Source organism: Pleurodeles waltl, chromosome 1_1 (genome assembly GCF_031143425.1).
Source record: "Pleurodeles waltl isolate 20211129_DDA chromosome 1_1, aPleWal1.hap1.20221129, whole genome shotgun sequence".
Classification (NCBI taxonomy): Eukaryota; Metazoa; Chordata; class Amphibia; order Caudata; family Salamandridae; genus Pleurodeles; species Pleurodeles waltl.
Genome location: NC_090436.1, coordinates 55,226,321 through 55,247,840, shown reverse-complemented (window position 1 = coordinate 55,247,840; position 21,520 = coordinate 55,226,321). Strand labels below are relative to the sequence as shown.

General features: G+C 43.6%; 1 protein-coding gene across 1 annotated transcript in view; it reads left to right on the top strand.

Moving 5' to 3' along the window:
- The window catches only part of LOC138262106 (uncharacterized), a 134,537-nt gene that overhangs the window by 82,584 nt on the left and 30,433 nt on the right, over nucleotides 1-21,520 (top strand). The window contains exons 5-6 of the mRNA XM_069211899.1: nucleotides 3,813-4,136; nucleotides 12,354-12,451. Of these exons, the coding sequence (XP_069068000.1) occupies nucleotides 3,813-4,136; nucleotides 12,354-12,451 (422 nt within the window). The remainder of the gene's footprint in view (nucleotides 1-3,812; nucleotides 4,137-12,353; nucleotides 12,452-21,520) is intronic.

Below are 21,520 nucleotides of genomic sequence, written 5' to 3'. Positions count from 1 at the left end.
GGGTTATGTGAAGAATGAAAACAAAGAAAAGAAACACCACTACATTCTCTGAGCTTTGTAGTTTCCCTGTCAACTACATATGGGTCTCCTTGCATATCGTTTAATGTAATGTTTATCACAATATAGGCAGAGATACTGTGATTTGGGATGCTCCCTTTCAATCAATCAATCAATCAATCAGGATTTATAAAGAGTGACTAATCATCCGATAGGGCATCCAGGTGCTTGCAGAAGCTTATTCGAACAGTCAGGTCTTAAGGGCCATTTGGAGTTCCAGAATTGAGGTGATGCTCTGGAACAGGTTTTTGCTGCAATATGAGAGAAGGATCACCCTCCACTAGATGCGGGGAGTATGGGCAAGTGAAAGGGAGGCAGAGCATAGTCTTCTCGACGGTTGGTGGAAGTTTAGGCGTGGTTAAGGTACGCTGGCCCTTGGTTGCATAGAGCCTTGTGTGCATGGGTCAGCAGCTTGAATTGGCATCTCTTCTGTATGGGGAGCCAGTGGAGTTGCCTAAGGTGGAGTGTGATGTGGGTTCGTCTGGGAAGGCCAAGGATGAGTCTGGCTGCGGCGTTCTCAATATTCTGAAGTCTCTGCAGGAGGTGTGAGGCGATTCCTACATAGAGGGCATTGCTGTAGTCCAGTCCACTGGTGATGAGGGCCTGTGTCACAGCGCGTCTCGTGTGTAGGGGTAACCACTTGAAGACCTTACGCAGTGTGCACAAAGTGAGGAAGCCGGTGGAGGAGATGGTGCTGATTTCACAGTGAGCTTGTTGTCAATGATGATTCTGAGGTTTCTGGCATGGTCGGAGGGAGTGGGTTTGGGTCCTAGGTCTGATGGCCACCAGAAGTCGTTCCATGTATTGCTGCTATTGCTAAAGATCGGGACTTCCTACTTTCTTCTATTGAGAGCGAATGACGAGCTGGTTGCACAGGTTCGGTGTATGAAGGTCTACTTTTGTGTGATGGGTTTTCTCAGTAACTTAATTTCCATACTCGAGATCTACGTTCACTGCACCCTGTTGCACCTTTGTGTTCAGCTAGTTTATGGTTTATTTGTATAACTAAATCAATCAGAGCATCACGCATTGTAGGTTTATTTGGAATTTAGGCCAGCATATCTTTTAATTCATAATTCAGTCCCTATAAAAAATTGCTTTTTTTTTTCAGCTGGCCAATTAACTTTACCCACTGGAATTGTGCTGAGTATGTTAACAGATCTTTTCCTCCCAGTCTTATATCTATAAATAACTATGAACAGGGCAATGTCTTTTCTGTCAACAATATGACAAATCTCTGATGTGAATTTCTCAACATCATAGAGAAGGGACTGCATTGACCATGAGGCAGCGCCTTCAGAAAGATATGATAACATGAACGCTACTGAAGTTGGAAATGCAGCCAGGTGACAAAAAACACCTGGTGCTTTGCACAACAAAATATCCTATCTTTTGAGGCTCCCCATTTCGGTATGGCCAACGGCAACTGAACCGGTACCAGAAAAGAAAAGGCTGTAGTTGATGTTACAGTAGGCTGTGAAGTTCTTGGACTTTTAGGAGAACCTTGTTGCCCTAGGGGAAGCTAATATTTGCTAAGACCTGTCACCAAGATATTGGCCCTCATTCTGACCTTGGCGGGCGGCGGAGGCCGCCCGCCAAAGTCCCGCCGTCAGGTTACCGTTCCGCGGTCAAAAGACCGCGGCGGTAATTCTGACATTCCCGCTGGGCTGGTGGGCAGCCACCTTCAGGCCGCCCGCCAGCCCTGCGGGAAAGAGGCTTCCACGATGAAGCCGGCTCGGAATCGAGCCGGCGGAGTGGAAGCTGTGTGACGGATGCAGTTGCACCCGTCGCGTATTTCACTGTCTGCGCAGCAGACAGTGAAATACATTTAGGGGCCCTCTTACGGGGGCCCCGCGACCCCCCCTACCGCCATCCGGTTCCCGGCGGACGGACCGCCGGGAACTGGATGGCGGTAGGGGGGGTTGGAATCCCCTCGGCGGCGCAGCAAGCTGCGCCGCCTTGGAGGATTCCAACGGGCAGCGGAAAACCGGCGGGAGACCGCCGGTTTTCCTGCACTGACCGCGGCCAAAGCGCCGCGGTCAGAATGCCCTGCGGGGCACCGCCGGGCTGTCGGCGGTGCTCCCGCCAACCGCGAGCCTGGCGGTCACAGACCGCCAGGCTCGTAATGAGGGCCATTGTGTCTACTTGGCCTGCATGTTATTTAAATTAAGCTATTATACTAGAGCTGTGTTCCTATGGTGACCACTGATTTTTTGCTTAAAATTCTGCTATATCTTCTTTGTCTTTATAATACACAAAAGCAACCCAGCATGCCATATAGAACTTAGGAAGTTCCACTTATACAAAACAATGGTTCACCAAACACCTATTGAAAACATAGATTTTTAATTAATAGCAAACTAATTAATAAAAACAATCAATGTTTAGACGTAAGAATATTCAGCTAGCAACTCTGTATGCAAAAAAAAACTACTTAATTATCATAAAACATAGAAACAATACAAAAATCTAAATAGGAAAACTATGCAAAACAAATGCTCTGTTCCCAGTGATCAAGCTAAAAAGAGAAACATTGCGACCCAAAATACATGCGTGTATATACAAAGGACACACAACGTGAGATTATACAGCGCCGGCTGCCGCATAACTCAAGGGATGGGGTGAGGGGAGGTGTGGGGGGACAGATACGAGGTAAAAATAAAAAGCACTTACCTTGCCTCCGTCCCTGCCGCCTCCTCCAGCTTTGAGCTCCTCTTCTTCTGGTGTCCCAGCATTTACTGCAGGGACACCAGAACAGGCTCACCATCAATCCTGACGCTGCTTTCATGCAAAACCTTGCATGAAAGCAGCACCAGGACTGGTCTGAGCGGCAACGACTGCCGCTAAGACACAAGCCAGGGGTCTGTGCAGTTTCTGCAGTCTGGCTGTTAAACACAGCCGGGCTTGAGAAACCTAAGTGCGCATGTGTGTTTGGCCGGCCTGAGGCCAAACATAATGTGCGCTTAAATGCACTCTCCCCTCCTCCCCCATACCACCTCCCTGGCCCAGTCTACCCCTCCATGCATTGCTGGCTGTGCCAGAAGAAGAAAAATAAAGCATAGCCAGTGGGGCGCCATAGCGAAGGAGCCACCCCTGAGTTTATATGAAGGAGCTTGGTATAACTATTATCAACTGTGTCTAACAATGAGTATATGATGACCCAGTCTGAGCGTCCTAGTGTTGACGTCATTTTAACCTGTAGAGTCATTTAAGAGGTCTCAAGAGGAGTAGGACAATTTAGGACACATTTTGAAATAAATGAAGCCAAGCAATTTTTCAGTAGAACACTGGTCAGAAACAACAGCAGAGGATGCTTAGAGATAAATAAAAACCAAGCAGAATGATGTTTGAGTTTAACCTGGAGCACACCAACTAATTTATCTGTCCTTTAAGTATGAAAGCAGTCTCTGCGTAGAACACGCAGCTTTGTCACAAAACTTCCAACAGTGACATATTATTCCAATCAGTGTTTAAGATTATTCATGGATATTCCATGAAAAAAAGGAAAAGTTACTTACAAGTAGTCATAGTTCCCATTTAAGGGAATCTTCTTTTGTCCTTTGAAACCCACTCTCACTTCGTAGACCTGGAGCCTATAAGGGCAGTTGTATCGATTTTCTAAAGGTTGATTTCTTATTCCTAAAACATAGGTCAGCATGTGCCATTTTCTGGTGTTTACTTAGATGATAAGCATGTTACATGTGTAAATCTTCTTTTACTGTGGATTACAAACCTGACTTTTCTGTTTCTCATAGAAATAAAGCAAACAAACCTGGCCGTGTCTTCCAGCAGCATCACACTGACATTGACTTGCGGAAATGATGACTGTCAACGTATTTGGAAAACTTCAGCAACATGCAGTCAAATTTCCTGTTGTGCCAACAGATGCCCAACACATGTAATCCACCACGAATGTGCTGTTAAAGCCCACGACAACAGTATTAAAGAGACAGCAATAACATGCGTGGGCCTGCTCCCATTCACGGAGTATATTGTGGCGGTCTATGGAACAAGAGAACACCTCCATCCTGATAGATATTTTCTCCTCTATGATGTGACGGTGACAACCGATGAGACAGGTAAACACTGCGCTGTATTGTGGGCTTCAAAGTGCAATGAGAAGGTAAATGTTCAAGTAGAGAGTTAGAGAGAGACGGAGAGAGAGAAAAAGAAAGAGGGAGAGAGTATAATTCAGTTAATATTCTATTTACCATTTTCACTGCCTTAAAAACATATTTATGTTAATGCATCCTCTTATAATACTTCGGCCCATATTTATACTTTTTTTGCGCTGCATTTGTGCCGCTTTTTGACTCAAAAGCTGCGCAAACTTACAAAATACAATTGTATTTTGCCTCCTGGTGTGAATCAGAAAGAACAAGCTTCTCTGGTATCCAAGAAAAAAATTGGGCTCACATGGAGGTGACAGGAGAACAGAGTAAAGCAAGGAAATTCAACTTACTCTTCCACTGTCAGGGGAGCAACCTACAAAGAACTTAGGGGGTCATTCCGACCCTGGCGGTCATGGACCGCCAGGGCCGGGGACCACGGATGCACCGCCAACAGGCTGGCGGTGCATCCATGGGCATTGTGACCACGGCGGTACAGCTGTGGTCAGAAACGGGAAACCGGCGGTGTCCCGTTGGTTTCCCGCTGCCCTAGGGAATCCTCCATGGTGGCGCTGCTTGCAGCGCCGCCATGGGGATTCCGACCCCCTTACCTCCATCCTGTTCCTGGCGGTTTTCACCGCCAGGAACAGGATGGCGGTAACGGGTGTCGTGGGGCCCCCTAACAGGGCCCCACTAAGATTTTCAGTGTCTGCCAAGCAGACACTGAAAATCGCGACGGGTGCCACTGCACCCGTCACACGCCTTCAACTCCGCCGGCTCCATTCGGAGCCGGCTTCCTCGTTGAAGGCGCTTTCCCGCTGGGCTGGCGGGCGGCCTTCTGGCGGTCGCCCGCCAGCCCAGCAGGAAAGCCAGAATGGCCGCCGCGGTCATTTGACCGCGGTGCGGTCATTCGGCGGCTCCCGCCGGCCCTGCGGTTACCGCGGCCAGCGGGAATCAGAATGACCCCCTTAGTCTATCACCTTCATAAGTGCAGGGTGCCAGTCGGACTGGAGTCTGAGCCTCGACCTGACTATGGATGTCTGTTGTGACGGGTGGGCAAAGGGTCTCCAGGTGCACATTAGTTTTTAAAGGTTTTAATAAGATAATAAGGCTCATATTTATACTTTTGGACACAAACCTTCGCTACGCAGGTTTGAGTCAAAAACATTACCGTCAGCTAGCGCAATTCTTGGATGCCGGCCGGACGCCATATTTATGGAATGCGCTAGCTGGCACAAAGGGTGGGCTAACATAATGGAAAATAACATTAGCCGGGTGGGGGTGGCGGTATGGGAAATGGGTGTTTATCACCATAAAATGACACTAGGCTGGTTAGAGTAAAAAAAGATTAGCATCATTTCAAGGTGCTAAACCTACCATTAGAAAAGGCAGGAGTCATGCCCACCACCCCAATGGCCGGCACAGGGGACAAGGGTCACATGGCATGGCCACTGCACCCGTGCCATGGAGGGGGGCTCATTTCAGGGCCCTATATGGCACTTTAAAAAAAATTAACAAAAAACTGCCCTGTACTTACCTCCACTTACCTGGGATGTGGGTCCCACATCCTCTGATGCCCCTCTGGTGGGGGTGGGGGTGTCTCTGGGGCTTGGGGAGGGAACCTGTGGGCTCTTTCCATGGTGTGCCACCATGGAAATGGGCCCACAGGTCCCCTAAGGCCTGCCCTGACCCTGGCGTTAAATATTGGGGCTTAGCGCCATTATTTAGGCCCACCCACCTCCCATGCGCCATTTGTACACGGGAGGATAAATAAGGCGTCCAGATCTCTGCTGATTTCTCCCTTGAGACCAATACGAAGAGAAAAGCCATATTTTTCTTTAGGCCTAGATTCCACAAGTGGGGCATAAATTTGTTCTACTGGAACCCTCCATAATGTGGATTACGGTGGACTTGAAGTCCTCTAGAAGTGCCGATCCAGAGAATCTTGAATGGTTCCTAAACAGTTTTGAATTGTGCCCCATGGAAATAATGGGTGTGGCTGGTATCCCCTTGAGGAGTGCGTCCAACCCACCCACCACCTGCTCACAGAATCACCATAATTGGCAAAATAAAGATTACAATTTTGCAGACAATCCTACAGAAACATTGTGATCAGAGTGGGGAAACGGTTGATCTGTGACAATGAAATAGCAAGTCCCAGGTCTTCTGAATAGAACTGCTTCTTTGTCTTTAGCCCTCTCTATTAAATTGATCATCCCCCAGCACCCCCGAAGAGGAGGGGCGCAGGTGTTAATCCCTCTGCATGTTTACAGTGAACTCTCTTCAGTGCCATGTCCAGGATTTATTTCCATTGTTCTTCTCTCTCTTCATTTCCTCTCTTGCTGTAATGCAGCTTCATCATGATACATCATGGCAATTTCAATATGTGTGGCCTAGTAACCTTCGGCGACTCACATTCAGGAGTAAATTGTCTTTCCTCGCTGGACCATCTGAAGGTGCCTCCACCTCTGCTAGGGAGTTGGTGGGGTAGGGAGTTGCTCTCTGACCTCCTTTTTCTCTTTTCCTTATCATGTTATAGACCATCTGTACCTATGTTTCTTATGGATGCCCAACCCCTCCAAAACACTATTCTATGTTAATTCTATGATTAGATGTCTTGATAAGGGCTGGACCCCAGGGTGCATGTTATTCATGAGTGGTGATTTAGCCCATCGACAAAAGTTGCAGACCTCTCCTTGGTCTACACCTCTTTAAGTACTGCTGTAACCTATTATTGCCCACAAAGCAATTCTTTTAACCCCCTTTCCCCATGTTCCCCCTGGTTTTACATCTATGTCTAGTAGACTGTGCATACTGTCTCCTCTTTCAAAAAGAGCAAAGTGGCTACAATAGTTAGGACATCACTGCTATGTAGGGCCCAAAAGGTATGGATTGTCAAAGAAGAGTGATAAACATATGCATTACTGTGGGGCCGGTACTGTGCATTAGTGTGGAACAAGTACGTGCCCTCAAACTCCACCAATCTCCCTTTTCTTTCCACTTATCTGGTGCAGAATTTGATATGATGCAGAGAAGTGAAATATATCCCTGCACCCAATGTTAGATATGACTGGCCTACTGGATTTCAAGAATGCCAATGATAAGGATGTGATGGGTGACGTGTCATGAACATTTGTAGGCTCACTTCCCCAAATAAAAGTATACTTTTCTCTCTTGAACCTATGATAGGCTACCAAGAATAGACTACCTTCTCACCTCACACTTCCTGACACTGTACGTGACCAGCAGGGGATCTTCGGAGACTCTGTTCCGGATCATGCTCAGACTTTGTTGCAGAGAAAATAGAAACTAGTCCTTGCAATGAGAAAACCTTGGTGCATAAATATTTTTCTTTACAAACTGCCCACTGATAAAAACTGAATAAGCAATTCCATTGGAACCTACATGGAAAACAGTCAATTGGTTGACTCTTCACAGATCTTGTAGACAGCTAGTAGGGAAACAGTCAAATGCCAACTAATCAAGGAGTCTGCCATTTCGAATGAACATAGGAGAGGTAACAAACAGACCTAGAGAGGGACATTGAGTTGATGACCGACTCTTACACTGCATATCCTTTTGATGCCAGCAGGAGGAAATTAGAGGTTTACAAGTCCTTAATACAACTGATCCTCCAAAGGTAGAGTAACAACTCAAGGGTAACCATTATGAACAAGTATGAAAGGCTGGCAGGATCTTGGCAGCACAACTTAGGGAGAGGCAGAGAGAGACAACAACGGCAGTCCCTGCCATCGATGATGACAAAACACACTGGTGGGACTCCCACCATGGCCTTGTAGATACAGTGGAAGGCAACGCAGCATGTTGCCTCACACTGAGCCAGGAAGGCTTCCCATGAGTGTTGCTGTGGGTGTTCCCCCTCATCACCGATGGATTTTGTCACTGTCCCAGATTTACAACATAGCATCAATGTGGGGCAGCGCCAAAAACATATGCCTCCTCAGTGCAGGCGTAATGAGGAGAAATGTTTCAATATTACTCCTTGTAATTTCCTCTTTCCACATGTGCTGCATTCTGCAGGAACATAGAACGAGGAAAACGCCTCTTGTGATTGTTTTTGTGTATTGATTGTTTTTGTGCAGGAAGATGCCCCTTTCTGCACAAAAACAATCATCCCAACAACATGGAAACCCTTGCACCATGATGCAGGAGGGGCGTGTGTTGGCACTCGGGTTTGTAAGAGAAGTGCAGATGCGAATTAAATCTAGTCACCAAAATGAGAATATTAAGCAGGTTATTTATACTTCGGCAAAATGAGTTAGTTAATCTACCATCAATTTGCAGAGACTGACGGTTCCCCTTTCCAGTTAATGCCACATCCTGAGTGCACAGGTGTAGATCTGTGTTCCACACTAATAATTACTTCTAGGAACACCACTGATAGTCTGGCTAGTGGTAATTTAAACATTGCATAGAATAAAAACACATAGAGAAAAAAATGCAGATGTATATGATGGCCCAAGCAGCCATGGGTAATGTGGGTAATTGCGATTTTGGGTGATAAACTGGACCACTGGAATTCTGCAATTCTGCTGCTTTGTTGTAATCTGCATTATTATGCGTTTGCTGCATTTGTCACATTACTCATCATCTGCTGCATAAGCCACACATTTTAGCAAGAAAACGTTTCTTTCTCAAAGACATTAAAAGTTACTAAAATCTCAGTGCCAGGTGTTGTCCTGCAGTAGAAGGACATATGCAAATGTTGACAGGTCACCTTTCTGTTGCTTTTCACTGTATGTTAAACTGGTACACATGAGGGCAACCCTTTGCCCAGGCAGTGTTAACGTATTAAAAAATGATAAAATTATAAAGTAATGTTATCACAAAATGTGCCACATTACCTTACATAATTTGCCTTTTCTTGCAGCAAAATGTAGTCAACCCTGCTGCATAATTTGGTCCTTTCATGCTGCATAATGTCAATAACCTCGGTAACAAATTTAAATTGCTTGTTAATGGGTTCACATTCAGTATGAGACATGCTGTTAACATTTCAGTGAATCAGCTTGGATTAAAATAATTCACATGTCTCACCAGAACCCCTCCTCTTAGCTCATTGTGTATGCAGGGGGCATTATACCTACATTTAACTATGTTAAACAGGGCTACCAAGTTTTCAGTCTGTTTATGGGTGAAATTTCATTGCAAGCAGCAGCTAATGCATGACATTTTCAGTCTTCACTAGGGGTGGGCAGAACTGGCAGAAGTTGATGCTGTGGAATTCCATCTAAATTCCATGAGATTCAGTTGAATTCTGTGACAGGGCAGAGAGGACATTGAGCGCTATTTTCTTAGCACAAAATGCACCCTTGTGTCTAAAAATGGATGCAAGCTTGCATTTTATGCTAAGAAATAGAGCTCCCAAAGACCAAATGCACTGCAGTGCATGTCCCTCGGCGCTCTTACATACTCTGCAGCGAAACCCCTTGATGCCCCTACATACTCTGCAGTAATCACTGCAGAATATGTAAGGGGGGCAACAGGTATACACTGTAGTGCATACTCCTCAAGTGCATATAGTGATTATTAAACAGGGCCAGAAGAAGGAGCTGACCATCTATTCTTAAAAATCTATGCAGATTAAACTTTAATCTGCAGTGGTTTCTAAACAAAGAGAGACTGCTCCCTCTTCCAGCCCTGTTTAAAAAACTAAGACTGCAGAATAATTGCGCGAGTAGAGCGCCATAACTCATTAGTATTTCCGCATTACAAGAGTGATGTGGAATTACAAAATTTCTCTGATTCCGCCAGCGGAATTAATAATTCCGCCCAGGCCTAGCCTTTATGGAAAACATTGTCTTTGACTCAAGCAGATAGTTTTTATGCACACACAGCAGAAATTATCCCTGAGGCATATTCAATGACCTTTTACAAGTAGCTTAACCTAGCTGTATTAGGAATTGTACCTAGAAATACAAATTCACTACATTCAGACCTCTCACAATATTATGACTCTCTTTTCAGCAATATTTCCCTTATGGACGCCCAGCATTGTCATCACCTGTCCAATAAAATCATGTGCTTGATTCCCTTCTTTACAGGTCCATAGGCACTGCTTTAGTATCACGGGCTGTCTTGTTAAAAAGAGAGAAAGAATTTAGTTTGGAAACCTAAGAAAACTAAAATTGCAATGCTTCGGAACATTCCTGTTACTCTAGTATAAAAACACAAATGTACTTTGTGGAAACAATAACGTAAGAGGCTTTCATGATGTGTATGTCTACAAGAAATCATTCATTAGACCTTACACAATGACTTCACATTTTTCTATTTCATGTGTGATTAGTTGATACAATGCATTCTGGTACATGTAGTCCTGCCTATAAGAGGCTATTCAAAATAACAAGAATCAGGTGGTAAAAAAATCATCTGACAAGAGAGAAGTTGAGATCTCTCCTTTACAATACTGCAACTTAACATGGTTATTTAAATATTGAATTCGCTGAGTCTTTTTATGTAACACAAATGCAATCTGCTTTGTTGACTAATTTGTTTTTAAAAAATACACAAAGCGCTAAAGCTGGTCACTTTTGTTTTTAAATGCTTTACTTTTATTGATATATCTTTACAATTACTTTTAAAAATATATGTATTGTATATTGCTTTTAACTTTTACCTGACACCTTCAATACATGCCAGAAGGAAACAAGAACTTTGGGGCTCTATCCAAATCCAAACAGAAACACTGTGAAACCAATTGCAATGACTAGCATGTAATGTCCTGCCTGATATTTTTCCATTATCAATACATACTTTTACCAAAGACAGAAAGACCATGTTAAAATGAATATAGATTATTTAATATAAAATTGTATTTAAGAGCTATATGTAGGCTCTTGGAGAATCTTTAAACATGAAAAGAAAGCTGACAATTTTCTCTGGGAAAGGTGGTAACCGTGCCTCTGCTCCAGTCATTAATATGCTGCCTTCTCCTGTATAAGAACAACAGTGCTTTGTCGAGGATGCTCTCTTTCAGGGGATCCCACCCACTCAGACAAGGTGCCTGTCAGGCTCGGACTGAGGAGAAACAAATACCTTATTTTTGTTTCTTTTCAGTCCTGGATCAGCAGGGTGTTAGCTCAGAACATGATGCTCACTGCAGCTACATCAGAGAGACATCAGAGAGACCCGCTGCACAGACATGTTAACAGGGCCCCCTTCATGTAGAGAAGACTGGGGGCCCTCATGCGCGGGGGGCCTGCACGGGGTGTCCGTTATGCCCCTGATGGTTGGCCCATGTTCCCTATGGCAAAATTATGAATCTTTCTTCTGTTCACAAGCTTCCTGAACTCATCTAACTCCAAAGGGGTTTTACCTTTGCCTGAACCTAACCATAATATAAACATCTCCATCATAAGGCCACATCACCAAGGTTTTTGTGCATGTAACTGACACCTGTATTGGCAAAGAACTGATCTCTCATCCTAGGCAACAGAATCAGGACCAGTACCTCTTGTCACTGTCAGAGCAAGAATACAAATGCAGGCAATACGCCAGCATTCCTGCCTCCCTCTAGTCACATATGTGGTGGATAGGGCAGATAATTGGACAATCCAGACATGGGTGGTAATCCAAAATGTGCCAAGTGCCCAATAATGTGCATGTTTGTGGCTATTCATAATCACTTTTTAGGTTGTTTCCTACTAAAAAAGAAAGCAGCAGCTTTTTACTCATGCAGGAAACAGGATTTAGTGCCCTTCCAAAAATGAGAGAGGAAAGACTACACCGACATGTTTAATGGGGTTTTCACTAAACTATGAAATATAGTTTCAAGGCGGTGAAGAGCTCTTTCCTCGAGGAAAAATCTATTGCACATGGTTAAAAATACAGGTTTTTTTGCAAATTGCCACCACATATATTCCATTGATTGCTTTGGTATTAGTACAAACCACTTAACTGAAAATGGTGGGATTTCAGTGGACCTTGTTTTTGTATTTCGTTAACCAGCACACTTGTGAAAACAGGGATAAAACATAGACCACAGCCAATGATCTTGAATCTATGACTTGTAGTTGTGCACATTTCCTGTGACTCCGGTTTTTAGTAGACATTAGTTCAGTGCACTTTACATCAAGATAATACTGTCACAATTGAATTGTTGCTATTTAACAGAATGACTAAGTCATAGTTCTTACAATAGAATTTGGATTTAATGTTTTTCAGTACCAGATGCTCCTGAGATTGAATGGTTTAATGCAACCACCAAAACAATCAAGTGGAAGAAGCTGTCAGAATGTAACGGGGCAATTAAAAATTATCAGGTATTGTTTATGTATTCAATGAAGGCCTATTGGGGCCTATAAATGTTCTGTGTCATGTCAATGAATTCATTAGGTCCTTTTCTTTCCAGCATGAATATAATTATTAGTGATATCTTGTATAAAATAGTATTGATTGCAATTGGAATGCTAACACTTTGAATCTATTGTGTTGCAACTGTGTATTTATAGTTAGGTCAGAGTTTTCATAGGAAAAGCATTTTTTTCCAAATATCCTCAGCGCTGTTTCAGGAATCTGCATGAATCTTTACAAAAAACATTTTCATTGTCTTTGGATCCTTTATGGAAAGTTTTGCACAACACAACTAACCAAATTTAGCAAAAAGTTAGAACTTTATTCAGAAAGTGTGATTTTAGCAATTTGGTGCAAATCAGTTCAGCTGTTACAGAGAAATGGGCTTTTAAAGAGGAGCCAGGGCTGGGCATGAAGGTGTTAAGCCTCAGAAAAACTTAGGTATAGCTGTACGGTTTGCCTCCTGGAAGCCCTGCATTACTCCTGTGGCACCAAAAAAAATGAATGAAAAAACCATTGTTAAAGGGAACCTGTTCTCCTGTTGATCATTTCAGTACTGTAATACCATTGCTGGTTACTGATCTGATTGGCTGCCTCAAACACTGAAGAAAATGTTGCAGCCACCATTACTTGTTTCCTATGTCCTGGAATTTTTTTGAAAAGACCACATATGGATTCAAGGGTGACAAACCATGGGGAAGGGGATCCAAAGGACCACCCCTTAAGATAATTAAAAATACCTATACAGCACCCAGTACTGTTGTACTTAGCGAGGCCACCCCTGTGGTCTCGCAGTACTAAAAAAAATGTAAAAAAACATTTACAAGGGGTATCTCATTTTGCAGGTTCTTGCTTATTTGGATTAAACCAAGGGATTAAACAGAGTGAATCCCAGCTAACTTAAATGTCTGTGTGTATCACATAAAGTGCATACCACAGCGTGCATTTTCTCTTGGTGTTTAATAATTGTTTGCAACATAGATAATAGTGGTACTCTTTTCATCAGCCCTGGAGTGAAAAGGCTGGAGACATTTGCAGAACTTCAACTTCTGATCTGCAAGCCTTGCGCAGTAGGAACTCAACCCCCTGAGCTGTGTATGAAGGAAAACAAAAGTCCTTCACAAATCGAGGAAGCGGTTACTACTATTTAAAAATCCTAGAGATCCGTGTATGCCATATTTGGTAAATTGTCCTTTTAATTTTTCAAAATGATATCGCTGGTATTGTGTAGAGGATTCCTAGGCCTCTGTATGGTTTACCTGTATAGTGAGAGATGGAATACTTTTGTTTTTGTTCTCGGTACTCACTGGCATAAATTAGCATTTAAGACCTTGAAATAGGAGGCCCAAGAAGAGTTTTCACATCTTGGTTTAGAGGAGGGAAGCTCGAACTGGTCCATCTCTTGCTCTTTTGTGCTCTCCAACTAGTTTTGAGGTGTTCATTGAATTTATTTTTAATGAAATCTCTCGAAATTTGAGCCCACCTTTTGCATTGTTTACCATTTCCTGAAAGGTTCATTTGATCATAAACATTTTTTATCTCAAGGTAGACAATTGATGTATGCATATCCCCAGTAGACCCCCTCAGACAAGGTAAAAATGCCTACCAGAAGAGATGAGGAGGGAGAGTCCTATATTTCTGACAACAGCTTAATGTATACCCGAATTACAAATTCAGCCTACCCGCCACTTACCAGTTGCCCATTTTAGGTGAAAACTTAGGGGCATAATCAAGAGCCCCCAGCGCAACTGGAGCGTCACTTTTAGTGACACTCCAGTGGCGCTATGCCCTGCTCCGTAATTATAAGGTAGCCTTAAGCCACTTTTTGTGGCTTAACACCACCTTGTAAATACGGCCCCTTCACACACAGCACTTTGTGTGGAAGGGGCATGCAATGTATGTTGCTGTGGGCGTGTCACAGCAACACGCATTGCATTTTGACGCTGCCCCAGTTTTCGTAAACATGAGGCAGCGCCAAACCTAACGCCACCTCAAGGGGGGCGTTAGAGTGGCACAACAAGGAGAAATACTTTAAATACACTTAACATTGTCCTCTTATAATTAACATGAAATCCTGTTTGCTACAATGACTGTCTACTCACCCCCCTCAAAACTAGCCATTGCCTCTGGTTTTTAGGTCCTGCCTAGCACAGGTGTTCTCTATTAGAATACTTTTGTGCTGGGTAATGGGCTTCAAGTCCACTGATTGCTTTCCATTTGTGGGCTCCATTGTCTCTCTCATTTGTTGCCTTCTAATTGAGCAGCACATGCTAAGTGTCACTTCCTTCACTTGCAGTGGAGCATGGGCCAAGCACTGATTGTGTCCCATGGATAAGGGTCTTTCCACTGTTGGCGGTGTGATTGAGGTACTATTTTGTATTTTTTTCTTTCTTCCTCCCCTGCCATAATCACAGTGCCTGCAGCAGAAGGCCTGACAGTACTGCGGTCCATGTTGCTTTTAACCATCTCACCCCCGGTCCATGCTCCATATACCCACGCCGTCTTCGTCTGTGCTATTTCTTCCTTTCTCACCCACCACATCCATGTTTCTCCTCCCCCACCAACCAGAAGGAAAAAAGCAATATGACGCAGCCAGCGCTTGCCGCTTCATAGTGCTCTTTTTAAATGTCCTGCTCTCCACACCCACTTGCACTCCCATTCACCAACCCGATTGCCAAAGCCAATAGCTCACCCACAGGTGAGACCTATTGGCATTGGCAATGCTTGTTTTACCTTTGTTGGCATGAATTTTAAAAATTGCAGTGTGCAAATTACTTTGGAATAAAAGGGAATACTATTCTGAGATGTTGACCATGGCACAGGTGCTCTTTCCAGCATTGTCGGAAAGTGGCAAATTACCAAACTATCTATTATCAAACTACCCCAGAAATGAGGTTGCACACTTGGGAACACATAACTTAAACATGTGTTTGTGGATTCAACTTTCAGAAACAATAAAAGTAAGGATTTTGTACCTATTGAAAGTGAGTATGGAATTCTAAATAGCATTTGGAGTATTCTAATTAACAACTTTAATTTTAAAAATCTGAATATCTTAGAGCTGGGTCAAGCAAAATGAAAACTTTTATTTCAAACTACTAAATCAATTATATATATACTTATATATATAAATATATTTTTTTCATATATTTTTTTTTAAATGTCTTGCATCTTTTTTATAAAACTTCCAAATATTTTGTATGTCATTTTGCAATGCGAGGTTTAGTTGCCTAAAATACTCCACCCTATACTTTTCTTTTTTTTAAAGAAATACCCAAGAATCCATTTTTTGCAAGAAATGTTTCCACAAATTGCGCTCTAAAATCTAAAATTATCAACAGTAAGCTAAGTGGCATAAATGCTGTAAAAATGTCCAGAAGTTCTGCTGTTTTCCATGCCTGGGTGTGCGTTGACAATCAGCAAAACAGTTTGAAAATGGGCGAAGCGGAGCTCTGTGATTGGAGAGTATGTAGACAAAACCTCAAGGTTTATCAGAGGTATAATGATGAATATAATATACAGAAGTGCAGTGCCTAGTTAGTAAATAAAAATGTGCCGGTGCCCAAAGCTTTCCTCAGAAACACATGACTGGTGCAGTTAAATGTGTGAGCAGCATAATCCTGCAGCCATCTCGGGCCTCTTTAATCCATTTACAGCCACTCCCTGCCCCTTCAACTCACTCTTGCAGCTTTCTGCTTCCTTCCTTTGTGACGCTTTTTTGTTTTTCTCTTTCTCGGTCTTTCCCATATGTGTCTTTTGCTTTCAGTAAATGTTTGAGGGTGAAAAATAAGTGCCGGTGCCCTGCACTGGAAACCACCAGCTCAAATTAAGCACTGTAGAAGTGTGGTCTACTGCGATAGGCTTATACCTTTCGAAAGAGATGAGAGACGTGTCTAATGCAGGCTGCAGCCTGGCTTGAAGAGGCATTTACGTTCTCTCCTTATGTCACCAAGAAGGTTATATCCACTATTTTAAACAAAAGAGACTATGGAGGCCGTGGTCCAACCACCAGCATCACAGGATCCTGTGGGTAAGTATGCAACTCTTGCTTCAGCGGCCGGGGCGAGCCAAAAGTTGTTTGTCAGGTAGCTACTGAGTAACACATTCACATTTTTTAACCTTTTCATACCTTATGAAGTTCTCTTCTCCTCTCCAGGAAAACATCTACATATTTAAGTCTTTAGCTGCTGTGCTTTGTTCTTCAACACACATACACATCGACTTGAGCAACAAGCATGGGCAAAGCCAATAGATGTCGCTATTGAGATCCATTCGCTTTGTCAGTGTTTTTTAGCCACGATGTACAGCCTAATCAATGCTGTGCATTGTGGATAAATAAGAAAAAAAGTATATGACGTAGCTGGCCATGTCATTTTCTGGGCAAATGCTTCTGAGGGGTGCTAATTTTTCACACTGTGATGCTTCTTAGCATGGAGAGTGTCCAGGAATATTTACATTAATGAAACATCTTTGTAGCACTGCAATTCCATAATGTAAGTATTAAACCAATGTTCACCCCACACTACGGGCAAGAGTGGGGCTGCCATGCAGTGAAAATCTACCTTAAGAATAAGCAAGTAGTTAGGAGCTTGGGGCCAGATGTACCAAAGGATTTTGCCCATTCTGTGCCTATGGGAAAAAGCTTTCGTACATATGGCCCCTAGATACTAAATTGCAAATGTAAAAAAAAAAAACATGTTTTTGTTCTCACGAAGGAAACCTTACAAACGAAAGTGCACATATTTTGTGAACATTTTAACAATAAACCAAGGAGTACTTTTAATTGTTTACAATATTTTAAAACTACATTTCTGAGCTTGTACTGAGTACTTGCACAAGTTGAATGTGAAAAGATTATAACAAAGTTGACCCCAGCCAGCAAAGCTGTTTAAAAAAGAGATTGCAAAATGGATTCGACTCTCGAGTGGTGGTGGACTAACATATGGACAGCTTAATTCCCCCTAGAGAACCCACGTGATTGCACAAAAGGCTAGGAGAGTGGGATCCCCTAACAGGCAAAATATAATTATGGTGCTTTGTTGCCCCCAGAAGTGCATGTTTTGATTGGATAGAAGTTGTATGCTTCCACAAAAAAGTGCTTCTCCTCCACTGCAGCTGTGATCATTTTATTCAAGGGGCACCCACTATTACGTGGTAGGCCCCCGGGATGAGGCGCGGCAGCGACGGGCACAAAAAGACGCCAGACACTTACTGTGGTCACTGGATATCTAACTTCCTTGCAGTAAGTTTTTCCTTTTATTCACCGGTCCTGATATGACGTTGGTCAGGACCAACCAGTTAGCGCTTCATAGGGGCTCTACAATGATGACCCTTTTTAATTATGGACAACATGGAATGCTCCAGGCCTCCCTAACATAACACTCACGTGACATTGCAATACTGTAAAAGTGTCTTAAATAACTAGATAATTTATCCGGTTTGTCTTTCTTTGGCAGCAGCACAGAAGAGAGGAGGGCAGTCATTAACCTTCATGGATTTTTAGGTCTGGCTTAGCAGTGCAACTGTCACCTAACCTTTTAACCTACACCAATATTATTCAGCGGTTCTTTGCTTCCACACAAATATATATTAATTTGTGAACTATTTACTCGTATTGGTTCACATTACCAAACAGCATTCCCTTAAAGCCATATCTATTGGTATATCCGATGCTTGTCTTTGCTGTGTGATCCCATCACGCGATTCAAGCATTCGATTCTTAGGACTCCGCTAATATAACTGGTATCCAGCAGGTGGCGCAAGAAGACTGTGCTATGTGGCATCTCACCGTGACCTGGATGATGAAACGCAACAAGAGGAGATTCCAAAATTCCTAGCAATTCTATTAATAGTTGTATATTTTGTACAGAATGCATTCGATGGTTGAAAATCCACTTAACCAACTACAGCTTGTTAAGGGGCCTTGCTAGGGCTAGTAACTGAGGAAAATACGAAGAGTTTATTGTCCAACAGCACAGTACACAGCTTCCTCCTCAGCTCTACATCTTCACAATACTCCAACTCACACAGAATTTCCCTCACATTCCACACTCCACATTTCACTTCCCTACACATTTCAGAGTATTCAGTGTCAGCATATAACAACTGCACAGACTCCAGTGCACTGTCTGAAAAGCAGACCAATCCGCTCAGACCAGTTCTGTTGCTACTCTCATGTTATGCATAGCATGAGGGCAGCTCCAGGATTGCATGCTGAGCCTGTGCTGGTGTCCCGTTTGCGACTGCAAAAATGCGTTCTTAAATGTACAAAAGCTTAAATTGCGATTCAGTAACACGTTACTGAATCGCAGTTTGTGTTAGTGATTCAGTATTTAGAAGTGCTGTGTTTAAGGTGTCCCTGTCTAATACCAAATCGCAGTGGTATGTAGGAATGTTTTGCAACAGAATTACTAACACCTCAAAGTCGGTGGTAACCATTCACAAATGGAAAGGGGCTCCCAAGGGATCCCTTCCCCTTTGTGAATGTGGAAACATTTTTTTTTAGAGCAGGCAGTGGTCTGTAGGACAGTTTCTGCCTGCTAGCCCAGTGGAGAGAAGGGTCGTAATCACCAGGGCTGCTTGTAGCACTGCCCTGGCGGATTGGGACCGCCGGCACCGCCAGGCTGTTGAGCAGCTCAAATTTGGTGCCCGACGGTGGTCTGACAGTGGCGGAAACGCCATGGTTGTAATGTTGCGGTCGACCGCGGCTTTGGCAGCGGGCTGACCGCGCAGTCTGAGGGCCTAAGCACTTGTCAAGTGATAACAAGCTGAGTCTTTCTTTCCCTCCATTGCATTGATAATCTACTGATAGTGTTGCATTTCCTGCACTGATTAAATGAAATATGTATAGAAGGAGAGAGTGGAAACTGGTACTGAAGAGTAAAGAGATGACATATGAGACATGTCAATGGAGGATTTTAGATAGATGTCCTGCAGCCCTGGTTGCACCTCACCCAGATGGGCACACGAAAATGGCAATGATGTGTAATGCTGCTTTCAATTTCAAATGGCAATTGTGCATTTCGTTTGAAAACTTAGATAACCTACTGGTAGACACTTTAAGAAACGCTTACTGCCTTTGATCATGTCCTCATAAACGCCCACCTACAGTACATACTATATGATACACAATAGTCAGATGTTGCATGAAAATGAAACTACAGAAACACAACATAGGAAGAAGTCATATATGTTTAGTAATTGCAGGATGGAGTAAAATAAGAGAAATGTAAATAGGGACTGTTTTGCTGACATGGACTACTTTAGGGCGTTTACAGTCATTGTTGAGAAATTAATCAATGTTTTCACCTTTAAAGTTAAGAACATGAATATAGAGACCTATTTCAAAGTCAGTTTTAGGACCCGCCACACTTAAAGTCTGTGATGGATGATAGTATCAAAGGAGCAGCACAGCCTCTTGAGAATGCCCAAGTTGCAGTGGTATGAGAGCGAGATAGCACTAATGATGACGTGGAATGGAGTGGGATGGGACAAGCGGAGTCATGACAGCATCAGCATAGTTCAGGGAGAGTCTGTGGTGAGGTGTTGCGGAAAGGGTATTGCCAAGGATTCTTAGAAAGGGTGTATTTTTACTTTCACCTGCAAACGTCATGCATTCATTTAGGTCCCACAAAAATCTATCTCCTTCTTGCCAAGACTGGGAGCTTTAGTCTAGCCTTTGCTGCAACACGCAGGCAACAACAACATAGGTTTTGTATATCATTAAGTGCCAAATCATGTGATCAGGGTGAAGGACTTCGAAAGAGAGGCCAGTGAAGGGAATTGGTCAGAGTGAGTGTCTGTCTCTTTTCTGACCGCTTCAGTATATTTTAACTGAAGGATGTGGGCCTCTCAGCTTATTACGGCAACCTTTGCAGCTGTCAGAAAGCACACCTCTCCTCCTAGGCTGCTAAGTTTTAATATTGATCCTTTGCATGCAAGTACACTTGTTTTGCACAACAACTGCTTTTCAAATTGTCTCCACAATGTGTGTTTTTACTGTTGTTGTATAGGATACAAATCGTGCAAAAAAAGTGCTGGAATTACTTCAACACAAGGGTTGTTTCTAAATACCTTTATCGTTAATAATGACTAAGGCCCTCATTACAACCCTGGCGGTCGGTGTTAAAGCGGCGGTATTACCATCAACAGGACGGCGGTTAAAAAAAGGGAATCACGACCATCGGGGAAACCGCCAACACATACAGCCACTTTAACAATCCAACCGCAACGGAAACAAACACTGCAGCGGTAACCGCCAAACGACAGGCGGAAGACAATGTACCGCCCACAGTATTACAAGGCACCAATCCGCCAGCTTTTCCGGGGTGGTACCAGTGCCATAAGCAAAGCAGGAAACAGTACTTGGAACGGAAACCACTCACCTCTTGACACCCAACGAGGAACCAAGACGCCATGGAGCCCGAGTTACAGGTGCTACCAATGTTGGTCTACCTCCTCTTCTACCAGGAGCAGCAAAGACGGCGGCGACGACCACGGTGAGTACTGCACCTAGCACACAGGGGGGGAGGAAAAAGAGAATGACACACACATGCAACACGGAACACACCCACCCTCACCCACAACACCATACACACAAATACATGCTGCAACAATACATATACACCCCGTAACCCTCTGGAAGAACGCAAGGACAAAAGGAAATGATTGTAACAAGTGTAATCATCTAAAGTCAGATATGGAAACAGGTCTATTACAGATCAGTATATACAAATATGTACAGCAACTACACAAGTCCGGATAGTGTTCCATTCTTTGTCTGTGGACCAGGGGTCCCAAAATGCATGGGCGAAGCCCACACATAATACCTGCCTCTAAACGGAGAGAAAACTGCTGGGGCATCAGGTAAGAAAAAAAGGCACCTCAGGGGAAAGGGGAGGCACCTTAGCCGGATGATGGGACAAAGCCACTGCTCCACGATGGGGCTCCATGCCCACTGATTGGTCCTGGGGAGTGCTAAGCCACAGTCTCACAAGTCTCTCAAGTGGGTGGGTTGGCCACTGTTTGGTCCTGGGGAG